Genomic DNA, 14,538 nt, shown 5'->3' with positions numbered 1-14,538 from the left:
AATGCATAATCCAAAGAACAGCTGCATTGACTACACAGCTCTGCTGACCAGCATCTATGTCAAATGAAGAAGAATTTTTTTTTCTGATTATAATTTTACTCCTTAAGTTGCAGGAAGAACATGGATCATTTCAAAATGACAGTTTTATATAAAGTCTCATTCTGCATATAAAGTCTTATTCTGCATTTCCATTATTACCAGAACATCCCATTCATCTGTATTTTGTGTCAAATCTAAGACTCCCAGCTGTATGGAGGTTATTCTTTATTTTACTAAACAAGAGAGGATGATTGAGAAAGTTAATGCTTTTTACTCTAATAGCTAATTTTTTTTCCTGATTTCTGTGTAGTTTTCAGAGAATTTCACATATATAGGCACATGACATGTTTGCAGCTACTATTTAAGAATGCTATTAGTACTCTTGGTGGTATATGAAAAAACTGAGGCTCAGAAAGTCCCAATACCAGACATCTAAGATGTGAAAAGTCAACATTCCACTTGGGGCTTCTGACTCCAAATTCTGAGCTCTTTCCACTGGAATACATTGCCTCTGCTTCTTACATCATAAAACTACTTCCAGTCCTTGAATGAAGAAGGATCAACTTACCATCCACCAAGCATCATGTGGTAAGCCTCCTTCCACCAATATCAACATTGCGGGAAGATGGAAGCAAGCTACTATACCACAGTTCCGTCTAACTAGTTTCCATCAAGTGAAATAGACTAGGAAAGTTTACATGTAAATAAAGAATAAAACAGATGAATGAGCCAATAATTAGGGGCAGTTACATCGAGTTCTATACATGGAGTAGACTGGTGGGGTAAGAAGAAGACAATACTTGGGTATTTGTTCTGAAAAACTCCCCAGTGAATCTTTCTGGTTGAAAATACCCAGGCTGTGGCTTCCTGTTCTGGAAAGCAGGCTGGACTGTTTTATTAATGGTGCCTAACTAGATCAACAATGGGTTCTTGACCCAATAGTGGTCAACCTACAAACTGCCAGCCATTTCAGGAGGCCTGGTACAAGGGCTTTGCCCAAAGGGCATGATGTTTGTCAGTCAATTAGGTTAGTTCCTTCCAGAATTTGTACTGGGATCATGGAGAGGGCTGTCCAGAAAAGACTTGGGCCAGTGCAGAAAGAGGTAGAAATGTTCACATGGGATAAGCTGAGGGAAGGGAGTGGAGGATGCAGCCACCAACCAGGAGGAGCAAGGATAGGGACAAAGCCAGAAGCAAACAGATGTACAAGGTCTCTGGTCCTTAGACCTGCCTTGGCTCTGAATAGCTTTCCAGTGCTAATTCAGGTGTCTCCTTAAATAAATCCCCTTTTCTTAAAGTGATCACCATAAATGAATCTGTCCTGGCAAAAAAGAACTTAAAATCTCATAGTTCTTTTTATACAAACTCAAGTTTTCTACTAAAGAGATTTACTCACATTAATTAAAATCAGAATTAGGTGCATCCCATTCATAGTATCAGAAGGTTGTCAGACATAGAAGGCTTGTCATCCTGCCTCCATGGTAAATCTTCCCAGACCAATCAATGATCTCTTTCCTCTGAATCTACAGCCCTAGTCATGTGCCTCTTATTTTAAGTCAATGCAAGTTTACTGAGCATCAATTATGTGCAAGAAACTGTACAGGCCATTTATTAGGTTTAACCAACCTTATTGTTACCTTACACTTTTCGTTGCTCTTTTGGTTTTCCTGTGTTACTTGGCTCCATAAAACTGGGATCTTGCCTCAACATTCCCGTGGTACCAATAGCCCACTATTTCCTATAACAGAGAAACTCAAGAATCAATTGCTAAATATATTTATGGCATGCCTTTTTGCATAAAATTCAAGGAAATAAAAAAAAAGATAGTTCCTGAGTCAAAAGTTACTGAGTTCAGGTTAAAAAGAAAACAAAGAAATATCTACATAAACAGTAAACCTACAAACTTGTAAATTAAGGTCAGAAGTCTGTCCAAGATTTCTAGAAAAATTTAATCTCCCAAAACTGAATGAAAAAGCAGTAGAAAGCCTGAACAGACCAATAAAAGCTGATGAAATTGAAGCAGTAATAAAAAAACTCTGGACATGCAAAGGCCCTGGACTGGATGGTTTCACAGAATTTTACAAAACTTTTAAGAAAGAGCTAACCCCTATTCTTCTCAGACTATTCCAAAAAAAAATCCAAGAAGATGGAAGCCTCCAAAACTCTTTTTATGGAGCCAGCATCATCCTAATTCCAAAACCAGGTAAAGACACAACAAAGAAGGAAAACTACAGGTGCATATTGCTGATGAACATAGACACTAAAATCCTCAACAAAATATTGACAAACCGCATCCAGCAATACGTTAAAAAGATCATACACCATGATCAAGTAGGATTCATCCCAGGGATGCAAGGATGGTACAACATTTGCAAATCAATAAACATAATACATCACATAAGCAAAAGGAAACACAAAAATCACATGCTCATATCAAAGGCTGCGGAAAAAGCATTTGATAAGGTACAGCACCCATTTATGATAAAAACGCTCAGCAAAGTGGGAATGGAGGGAGCATTCCTCAACATAATAAGGGCCATATATGAGAAACCTACAGCCAACACCATACTCAATGGGCAAAAACTAAAAGCTTTCCCATTAAGATCAGGAACAAGACAAGGATGTCTGCTTGTGTGCTTTCACCACTTCTATTCAATATAGTATTGGATGTCCTAGCCACAGTAATCAGACAAGAAAAAAAAATAAAAGGCATCCAAGTTGGAAAGGAGGAAGTAAAACTGTCACTGTTTATAGATGAGATGATAGTATACATAGAAAACCCTATAGACTCCATCAAAAAACTACTTGATCTAAGAAGCAAATTTGGCAAAACAGCAGGGGTCAAAGTCAATATTTGGAAATCAAAGGCATTTTTATACACCAACAATGAAAGATCAGAATCAGAAATCAGGAAAAAATCCCATATGCTATAGCAACAAGAAAAATAAAATACCTAGGAATAAACCTAACCAAGGAGGTAAAAGACCTGTACTCAGAAAACTACACAACACTGAAGAAAGAAATTAAGGAAGACACAAATAAATAGAAGCATATACCGTGTTCATGGATTGGAAGAATCAATATCATCAAAATGCCCAAACTACCCAAAAAGCATTTATAGTTTCAGCACAATCCCCATTAAAATATCAATGACATATTTCACAGATACCAAATAAACATTTCAAAAATTTATATACAACTGTAAATGACCTTGAATAGCTGTGGCAATTTTGAGAACGAAGAACAAAGTAGGAGGGATCACAATAACTGATATCAAACTATATTACAAGGCCACTGTAATCAAAAGAATATGGAACTGGCATAAGAACAGACACACAGACCAAAGGAACAGAATAGAGAGCCCAGAAATAGACCCAAGTCTCTATGGTCAATTAATATTTGACAATGGGGGCAGAAGCATAAAATGGAATAAAAGTAGCTTCTTCAACAAATGGTGCTGGAAGATCTGGACAGCTACATGCAAAAAACTGAAACTTGAGTACTAACTTACACCATACACAAAAAGAAATTCAAGGTGGATAAAAGACTTAATTAAGTCACGACGCCACAAAAATCCTAGAGGAGAACATAGGCAGGAAAATCTCTGATAATTCATGCAGCAATATTTTCATTGATATGTCCCCTACAGCAAGGGACATAAAGTAAAGAATAAACAAATGGGACCTCATCAAAAATAAAAAGTTTCTGTACAGCAAAAGAAAACAGCATTAAAATGAAAATAGAATCAACCTTATGGGAAAACATATTTGCAAATGATACCTTGGACAAGGGTCTGATGTCCAAAATATATGAAGAACTCACAGGACTCCACTCTGGGAAGACAAACAATCTAATTAAAAAATGGGCAAAGGACTTAAATGAACAGTTCTCCAAGAAGGTCATACAGAGGGCCCAGAGACATGAAAAGGTGCTCAGCATCACTAGCCATCAGAGAGATGCAAATTAAAATCACAGTGAGATACCACTTCACGCCAGTGAGAATGGTCATCATAAACAAAGCAACAAACAACAAGTGTTGGAGAGGTTGTAGAGAAAAGGGAACCCTAGTGCAGTGCTGGTGGGAATGCAGACTGGTGCAGCCACTATGGAAAACAGTATGGAATTTCCTCAGAAAACTGAAAATGGATCTGCCTTTTGACCCAGCAATTCCACTGCTGGGATTATATCCTAAGAACCCTGAAATACCAATCCAAAAGAATCAATGTACTCCAATGTTCATAGCAGCACAATTTACAATAGCCAAGTGCTGGAAGCAGTTGGATCAAAAAACTGTGGTACATTTACACAATGGAATAGCACACAGAAGAAAGAAAGGAGCTCTTACCCTTTGGGAGAGCATGGATGGATCTGGAGAGAATTATGCTAAGTGAAATAAGCCAGGTGGTAAGAGAGAAATACCATATGATCTCACCTATAAGTGGAACCTAATCAACAAAACAAACAAGCAAGCAAAATACAACCAGAGACACTGAAATAAAGAACAAACTGACAATAATCAGAGAGGAGGGGGAAGAGGGATAATGGAGGATAACAGGGGAAGGGCATCAAGGAACATGTATAAAGGACACATGGACAAAGCCAAAGGAGGTAGGTTGGAGGGTGGGAGGCAGGGGTGGGGGGTTGGGGGTGAAAATGGAGAAAACTGTACTTGAACAACAACAAAAAAATAAAATAAAATAATAACTATATTGAAAAAAAAGAAGTTTGATGACAAGTGCATAATGCATGATTTCATTTAGATGAAACTTTAGAAAATGCAAACTAGTCTATAGTGATAAAAGGCAAATCAGCAAGTGTTTGGTATGGGGAGAGGGGAGAGGCAGGAGAGGAGCTGCAAAGGGGAAAAACAACTTTTGGAAATGATGATTGTTTATTCTCTTGACTGGGATGATAGTTTCCCAGGGGTATCTATATGAGAAAATTTATAAAACTGTGTACCTTAAATATGTGCACTTTACCATACTTCAGACCTCAATAAAGCTGTTTAAAGAATACAAGAAAAAAAGTAGTGTGTTCACTTGACTTATGAGGCTAACTAGACAAGGGCAGGCATATGACTAGAGTGGAACCTGTCCACAGGCTGGCCAGTGATCTTGCATCTAGTGAGAAACGTTGAGTTGGGCCCACTGGTTTGATTTGTCAAGAGTTAGAATTAAGCAAGAGACTCGCAGTTGACACTGAGAGGTGGAACATGATCGTCATTTAGAATTAGCAGCTAGGCAGGGTATTCTCAACTCTGCATGATAGGAAAGAGCAGAAACTATATGGTGGGAAGGTGGGGAGAAATAAAGTGGATGTGAGAAAGTAAAATGGAAAGAGAAGAATAAATTGGTAGACACACCACATAAAGAGGTAATGGAGATAGAGCAAGGTCAGGCCCTGCCTTAGTTCGTACTCTTATGAAGCCTAGTTGGTTTGCCCAGATTTTCCTGTGCTTCATCAAGTGTGTTCCTTGGAACTACAAGGACCCCCACTGAAACACCTCCCCCTTATGAAGTCCTTCTATCCCTTCTCCCTGCTGGTCATAGCATAAAAATAATGAAGAAATCTTTTTTAAAAGAAATTAAACATTTTCTGCTAAATGATAGCTCAGTGGTTCTCAACAGGGCAATTTTGCCTGTCAAAGGATATTTAGTAATGTCTGGAGACATTTTTGATTGTCATAGGGGGTGGGATTGGGTGTGTGCTACTAATATCTAGTGCACAGAGGCCAGAGATGCTAAATATCTTACAATGCACAGGACAGCCCCACAGCAAAGAATTACCTGGCCCAAAATAGTACAGAGGTTGAAAAGCCCTGCCCTAGAACCAGTGGAGTGATAATACAAAGCACATACCATCTTCAGTAGTCAAGGGTCAAATGTCATTTGATGCTCAAGTACGGAACAAGTCAAGATGGGGAAAACATTAAAATGTTGATTGTTAAGAGTGTTGAGATGATGGCTGATCTCTTTTTATTTTCAAAGTTTTGTGTGTTAAGTACTATTTGATATAGCAAAAACACATAAACACATTAAAAAAAAAAGAAAGAAAGAAGAAAAGGAAAGACTGGAAGTAGGGAGGGAGGAAGGAGGAGTCACCTGAACTGCCTCACCCACACCACATCATGAAGAGTTATGACCAGGCAATGTCCATGACTCACACCCACTCAGAAGAGGGCCAGCCACACTGAGAAAGTGACTTTCATGGTGAAGCCCCTCTTCTGAATTCTGTTAAAAATAAAGACAAATGTTCCAGTATACTTATAGGCATATTTTGGAGATACTGTGGGTGTGGTTTCAGGCTGCTGCAATAAAACGAATATTATAATAAAACAAGTCACACTATTTTTTTTGGTTTTCCAATGCTTATAAAGGTTATATTTACACTATACTATAGTCTGTTAAGTGTGCAATAGTAGTATTGCTAAAAAACCCAATGTATATACTTTAATTAAAACCACTTCATTGCTAAAAAACGGTAACTATAATCTGAGCTTTTAGAGAGTTGTAATCTTTTTTGCTGGAGGGTCTTACCTCCATGTAGATGAAAATGAAGTATCTGTAAAGCACAATAAGGTGAACCACAATAAAACAACATCTGCCTGTACTTTTGAAAAATTTTATAAAATATAATTGTGAGAAAGATCAAGTAGGGCTGAGGGGAGCCAAGACTCACCTCTGGTGTCCACAGGTCAGCGTGCTCACCTCTAGTGTCTCAGCCATAACCAGACCCTGACTAACAGTACATGGATTCAGGAAATGTGCACACAACTGTATGAAAAGAATGCAGCAAAGTCAGCAGCCCCAGGAACAAAGTGCAAAGAATTGCTTTGCAGACTTCTCCAGCCAGCCCCTGCTGCAGACACTTGGAACATTTTTCACTACCACCACTTTCTTGTGGTCAAATCAAATAGTACTTCTTTTAAAATCCATAATTCTAACTTTCAAAAAGTTCTGTCCTAAACTCAAAGCAAATCTGTGCTATTCAAGTTTACTTTATAGTCCATCTCCTCAAGTCAAAAGAGACTGGCTTGCTTCCCCAAATGAAGTATCAGCAGTTGAAGACAATGGCTAAGTTTTGTTTTTGCTCTTCTTTGCTCCTTTTTTTGCCCTAGCATAAGAAATATTTCAAGCAACTGTGCTTTATTACACAGTATATGCATATAGTACTATATTCCAAAGGTATCAAAGTATACACAGTAACCCCAGCTCTTTTCTCCAGAGGTAATTAATCTGCATTCTACTTTTTGTTGCATAAAATTTGGAAATACACGGACTCTTCTGCACATTAAGTGGCCTATAGATTACATGGCAAGTGTACTCTGGAAGAAGGTTCTGAATGATGAACTGGAAAAAAAATGTCAGCTTCCTCTAACCTGAACAACTATCTTCCTTCAGGGCACAAACTGTTATTTGAAATCAACAACAAAATAAAATGCCCATTAGTGTAACATTATAAAATTTGGTTCATATTCAACAGTTTATGTCTCTTTATAACATCTTGGGATCTGTTCTTGTCCAAAAAATAATACTTGTCTATTTCAGAGGGTGGCCTTTCACTCAGCACTAGCATTTCTCAGGTTTGGATGTTAAGTAAAGACAGGGTCAGAGTACTTTTGGATTATCTGATAATGTTTAATTGATGTGTTTAGATAATAAATAAAATTTAAAAATCTTGAGGTCAAGGTAGGCATTGATGAGTCAAGGTTAGGTGACATTTCACTGCCACCACGCAAATGAGAAGAGACCAGGAAAGTGCCAGGTGCTCAAGGAAGAATGAGCTTCTTTGGGAGAATTCCAGAATCTATGAGTGGGGGGGGTCTTTTAAAAAATTACATGTGTCTTCTTCCCCTTTAAGAGGGGTCAGCAAACTATGAGCCAAATCTAGCCTACCACTAGTTTTTACAACTAAAGCTTTATTGGAACACAGCCATGATCATTGGATTTTGCTTTTGCTATGGATGCTTTCAAAATGGCAGAGTTGAGTAGATGTGACAGACACTATGTGGCCCACAAAGAAAAAAGCTATTTACTATCTGTTCTTTAACAGCAGAAGTTTGTAACCCCTGCCCTAGATCCTTCCTGAGAATCATTACACATTATAATGAGCCACCATCACTTTATAATATGTTCTTTTCCTCAATGCTATAAGAGCAAGTTTTGTTTGTCCCTACTTTGTCAGTAACAAAAGTTTGGAAAATAGTGGTTTAAACAAGATTCTTCTCTCTCACCTAAAATCCAAGGCTGAACTGTCACAGAGACCCAGGCTCGACTCCACATAGCTCTCACTACCACGGTCACACTGCGGTCCAAAATGGTTGTCAGAGCACCAGCCAGTATGTTCACATCCAGGTCACCGCATTGAAAAAGGACAGCCTCAGCCCAACTTCTAAGGAAAGTTCTGGAAATGCCACTAAACACTTATAAACTATTGGCTAAACTTGCCACATAGATATACTAGCTGAAATGTGGACTTTTCTTTGGCTGGCAAATTGCTTAGATTAAAAAAATATACATCAAGATTATGTTGTTTTTAAAACATGAGATTGGATATTGAGGGGTAATTAGCAATCTCTGCCACAGGAACCTTACCTGAGTGATTAAGCTCTTCATTAATACAGGTACATTCTCTGGACAGGGTAATCATTTGGCATAGCTCTAAATAATATGCCTTAAGTCTTTGCTTAACATTTATTTAAGAGATGGTAAGATCAGTGACTGAGAAGCATATTTTGGCTGGTTGTTTTCAAACTTCCAATCAAAAGTATTGTTTCCTCCAGAAGGAATTGGACATATTCTCCTTTCACCAATCAGTAAGGGCTTGTGTGTATAGAAATGAGTTAACACAGTACTCCTATATAGTCCAGTGATTTTCTTTTCAGTGGACTGTCTGCTTGCCTGGCCTGTCCCTGGGTCCACAGGACCCTGATCCTACCCCACTCACCCTGCAGTCTCTCCAATTAACATGCCCATTCCACTCACCTCATCACTATATCCAGGGCAAAACATCACACAGTAACCTTTGGACTCTGATAACCTCCAACCCAAAACAGGATGCTTGTCTCGCTTTTAACAATGGTGATATAAGCCGTAGAAGTGGATCTAAGGCAATATCAGAAAGCAACAGCTTAAAAAATAAAAAATTAAGAGTGGATTCTGAATCCTTGATTCCAGAAGGTTATCTGCATATTAAACAAGGGAAACACCGCCAAGTCATGTGCTTTTGGCATGTCAGTTAATACTCAGCAGTAAGTCTTATTTCCCTACTTTTCCTCCTTTTCAAAAGTAATTATCCAGGCTTTCAGTATCAACATGTAAACTCCTGGAAACTTCTTTTTTCACACAAAAGTACAAGGCTGAATGGGTACTCTGTCAAGTCAGGAACGCAGGCCACCCTGCAAATTCATTCTATCTTCTCCAAAGTTAGGAGATAGACATCATCTGCAAGTTCCAAAATACATTTAAAAGCTGCCAAAAATAGCTGAAACCAAGTAGAAGCCAAATGGCAGAAAGCAGAGAAGAAACACAGAGCATCATATATCTGAACACATGTTCCCAAATACCAGCAAAAATATACTGCTCATCACTGAGGGTTATAATCTGAAGTGCAAAGGCCACATCACCAATAAGTACCGGAAGTGGAGTTAGCAAAGGTGAATCTTCTGTTTGTAACAAGGGTAGATTTGGGGTGGGAGGCAGACCTACACAAAAACTCAAAGAAATGAATGAGCCATATTTAAAGAAAAAGCTGGTTTCTTCACAGTGGGGAAAAAGAAAGCCTTACAATTGTGAAAACAACTAGGCCTGGATGTCTACGAGCCTCTCCGTGCCACATGAACCCTTAGACCACACCCCTCAACTCAGTGTGAACAGCTGGTTCAGAAGATCCAATGCATTCAAACATGAGTGAGAAAGGCAATCACGTGCAACTCACTGACATATCAATGAAAGAGAGTAAGGAATATGACAGAGAAGTTGTAGAAAAATGTGGCTAATGAATTATATGAAGTATCTAGTCAAATATTTTACAATGAAGTTTAAAAACCAAATGAAGCAATTTCTCAGTGAAGGAAAATCACAAAGCAGAAACAACTCAGAGAAAAGATAGCAAGAAAACAGGAACTGAAATGTTAGCTTCTAGAACTCACAAAAGGGGATAAACAAAGTAGCTGAAGATCGAAACAGAATGTGTGCAGGGAAATGCATCAAGAAGCAAAGTGGATAACACCTAGGATAATATTCAAAATAAAGCGGAAAACATTTAAAACAGAGTTTTAAAACACTGAGAGAAAATGATAGGTAGAAAAGTCAGACAAAGGAGAGCCTCCTCATGCATGACTGGAATCCCTCAGTCATGGATCAGTACAAACCCTTAAATATAATTCAAGAAAAACATTTCTAAAACCAAAGCAGAGTTAAACCTGATTAATCTCTCTCTCTCTCTCTCTCTCTCTCTCTCTCTCTCTCTCTCTCTCTCTCTCTCTCTCTCTCTCTCTCTCTCTCTCTCTCACACACACACACACACACACACACACACACACATATCAGGGAGAACAAATCAACACTGAAATGGGTCCTGATAAACTTATTAAATTTTATCTTAGGATCTAGTATAATTCTTGTTTGTGGTATATGCTTAATAAATTTTTCACCTAGAGACGCACAAAACAGCCTTACCTCTACACACCCCTCTTTCTGTCTCATCCCTTGCGATATGATATGTGACAAAATCACTTCTAAAAGAAATACTGAAAAACTCCAAGAACTTGAAAACATTCTGTTTCATACACTTTCTTTATTAAGGCAGGGAAAATTGAAAATGCATTTTAGAAAGATTTTCAGAAAGGACTGATACAAAAGCCTTTTCTGATAAGCTAACATTCACTGTAAATTGAGAAGATATTTTGTCTCATATGCATTGGGTTGCAGCAAAAGTTTATTGTATGTTTCTATATGCTACCTGTCACATAGAAAAAAAGATAAAATCTGAAAGTTTTTTACTTACTTTGGATGTTCAAACTTGTCTATAAGATCAACTTTTTCCACCAGGTCTCCTCCAATTGTTCGGACTAAGTCATAGAAATCATTTTCTGTGTAATTCTCAGGTGGCAACCAGAAGGAAATGTCATTTATCACTGCAGGGTATTTGCTAAGAGGCTAACAAACAAAACAAGAGAAGAAAATACAGATTGATTTGTGAGTTGGATAAGAATATTTAAATTCGCCCTGGCTGATGTAGCTCAGTAGATTGAGCATGGGCCTGTTAATCAAAGGGTTGCTGGTTCAATTCCCAGTCAGGGCACATGCCTGGGTTGTGGGCCAGGTCCCTAGTCGGGGACACATGAGGGGCAACCACACATTGATGTTTCTCTTTCTTTCTCCTTCCCTCCCCTTCTCTCTAAATGAATAAAATCTTAAAATATTTAAATTCTTCATGGAAAGTTATACTTGGCTAATTAGAAAATGCTAGAAAACACTATTTTAGCACTTGAATTTCCAGGAACAAAATGAACTTAAAAGATAAGTCAACATTCAAAATTTGCAAATTCTATTATGAATGTTAAAGATTCTTATCACATTCATGTGTTACATTACCATTTGTTATATCTATATCACTATCAATGTTCAGTTTGGTAGGAAGCAATTTGAATTTACCACATTCAGTTTTTTCCATTTTAATAGTAGAGAAAAGTTCACATTTAATTAACAAGCGATTCATTACCTTCTTGTGATACTTTCAGGAAGTCATCTTAATGAAGAAATAAAGGCTTGCCAAAATGGATATTTCAATTAATAATGTCATTATCTGTTAGTATTTCTAATTGTTAAAATAAAGAAATGGTCATTTAGGGAGTTATTTTTCAAAGTATGCCTCTAAGGTTGTGATAAACAATGCAGCGATTTCTTCCATTTTCCCCCCAATTTTTCCAGTTTATTAGAGTTTACTAGTTCATTATTATATTGGATAGACATTTAAAATTAAATAGTTTTAGAAGTTACTGCATTTGTTCACATGGTTAACACACATACACATACATATTTGAGCATACTTTGGGTCTATAAGTTACAAAAAATGTTTTATTAAATGTTTCATTAGATAACTATGAAGTCCTAGCAGGGGCGCCCAGCCTTTGGTGTCTCTGGGCCACACTGGAAGAAGAAGAGTTGTCTTGGGCCACACATTAAATACACAAACACTAATGAAAACTAATGAGCAAAAATAGATTTTAAGTATTTAAGTAAATTTACGAATTTGTATTGGGCCGTATTCATAGCCATCCTGGGCCACATGTGGCCCACAGGCCGCAGGTTGGACACCCCCGTGAGAGAATATCTGCTAAAGCAATAAATTTGTTAGAAGGGAAAATTTACAAATTTATTTACATCAAGCCTGATATCACTATAAACCCTTTGGTAAATCCCTGATCAGAAAATGTATAAAAGTTTTTTAAAATGCCAAAAACCTCTGAAAAACCAAAAACTCAAACATAAAGAATTATTCAACTTGAAATAGCAATGGAGTTGTCTAACAAAAGGCATCAGTTTAGAATATACATTTCAAATGAACGTAATTAAGTGACCATCCAGGTGCTCCTGACAAAATACCAGCACTTCTGAAACACATCCATTTTCTCTCTTAAGGTCAAGGCACTGTGATAAATATTCCATGGGTTAATGCAGCAACTGGAGATGATAGGAGTTTGGTAGTTATACAAGTTGCTTTTCCTTTGACAACACCCTTCTGTCACTCAATCGATACGGAAACTTAGAAAGACTAGGTAAAAGGTTGTCATTGCCAAGATTAGCATTAAATCTCCTCTCCACCTGATCAAGCTGAGGGGCCACGCTTGCTGAGACAAGAAATGAGATAAGATGACAGAAAAGGGAGCATCTGCATCAGCAACCCATCGACCTGACTAGAAAGCTGTCAGCCAGAATAGAGGCCCCCAAAACATTAAAAAATATGTATTACAGTACATACAGTTTTTGAAACCATGGAGTAAACCCTACACTATTATACTGCAAACCTAGTTCAAGCTAACAAATTATAACAAGTTTAAAGTAATGGCTTAAATAAAAGAATCAATCACTATACTAATTAGTATGTGTCAGATGTGGGTTACCACCTACACTACTAGGGACTATTGTTTTTTTAGAGGGGGACAATAAAATTTTGTTTTTAAAATAAGAGGATAACTACAGATCTATGGTTCCTAAAATGTAGGCTTTTGATGCTTAATTAAAGGTAGTGTTAAAAACTATCCAGTGATTTCCCATTGCTCTTAGGGTAAAGTCACCAGTTCTTAAAAGGTTGTACCTTTCTGTTACTCTCCAGGCTTGAAACAGCCCAGCTTATGTGGTTTCTTGAACACACACTATTTCCTGCCCTCCCTACCCAACTTCTGGTCTTCTGCTACAACCACTCACTTCTTATCCTCCCAGACCCCATTAGTCCCTTGTTATGTCACCTTATACTTCTTTCATTGTACTATGCATGACTGCAATTGTTTGTGTAGTTACTTATTTAATGCATGTCTTCCCAGTATGTTACAATTTTGAAGGTGGGATGTGTATCTTTCTTCATCTCAGAATCTCTATCATCTTGCATAACCCCTGTGACACTGTAGATATTGAGTAAGAGTGAACTGCAGAGCTGCCTTGTGTGAGCAATGGCTACATCACAATGAATCAACTCAGCCGTTCTTTCTTCTCTAACTGGACCAGCTAATGGACATACCAAGTAAATAAGGCATAGAGACTTGTCTCCACCCCTGGCTACCCTGTGATGAGGAAACAGTGACCAGGGAAAATGACAAAGAGGCAAAGAGGCTATAGGTAGACAGGCCAAGTGACCTGGTAGGGATTTAATATTCCCCAATTATAGAATTAGAATTTTAAAATTGGAAAATAATTGTCAACCTAAATAAACAGGTAGACTGAGGCAAGCTCAAATGACCAGAAATTGAGTTTATTCATGTATAGCCAGGGAATTGCAATTCATGAAACACATGCTGTAAAAAGCTGCAGGCAGGTCTGTTGAAGGTTTGGGGCGGGCTGTATTTATGGGCAAGTGTAAAGAGGGGGATGTCCAGCCAGCATCTAAGCAGTAAGTTCACTGGCTTGCAGATGGGGAGAGATTCTTCCTGGATTTTCAGTGGTAGGAGATCAGTCACGGTCTTCTGGAAATCAGGCATCTACTGGAAATCAGTCTCTCAGTTCTTGAGTTCTGAGGGTCCATGCATGAGGGTCTTCATTTCATATTCTCCAGTTCCATTTTAGATCAGAATCCTTTCACAGACCTCAAAGAGCAATTAATTGTTGCGCGTGGGTCACCGGCCAGCAGTGACCACGGAACGCTGTGGATGGCCCGCCGAAAAACACACGAGAAACAAGCACACATGCACAGAGACAAGCTAGTTTCTGTGGGGAAGTAGGGACGAAATGGCCACCCCCCCTAGTGGGGAGCGCCCTGATTTACTGTCCATACCTGCTTTTA

At 38.1% G+C, this 14,538-nt stretch overlaps 1 protein-coding gene across 2 annotated transcripts in view; it reads right to left on the bottom strand.

Moving 5' to 3' along the window:
• The window catches only part of FARS2 (phenylalanyl-tRNA synthetase 2, mitochondrial), a 555,715-nt gene that overhangs the window by 153,539 nt on the left and 387,638 nt on the right, over positions 1 to 14,538 (bottom strand). Inside the window, exon 7 of one of the 2 annotated variants that reach the window (XM_028513542.2) lies at positions 11,047 to 11,198. The exons of the other annotated variant lie outside the window; for it this stretch is intronic. Within the exon in view, the coding sequence (XP_028369343.1) occupies positions 11,047 to 11,198 (152 nt within the window). The remainder of the gene's footprint in view (positions 1 to 11,046; positions 11,199 to 14,538) is intronic. 2 annotated transcript variants of the gene reach the window in all.

Source organism: Phyllostomus discolor, chromosome 5, assembly GCF_004126475.2.
Source record: "Phyllostomus discolor isolate MPI-MPIP mPhyDis1 chromosome 5, mPhyDis1.pri.v3, whole genome shotgun sequence".
Classification (NCBI taxonomy): domain Eukaryota; kingdom Metazoa; phylum Chordata; class Mammalia; order Chiroptera; family Phyllostomidae; genus Phyllostomus; species Phyllostomus discolor.
The sequence above is the reverse complement of the archived record's forward strand: the minus strand, read 5'-3'. Positions and strand labels throughout refer to the sequence as shown.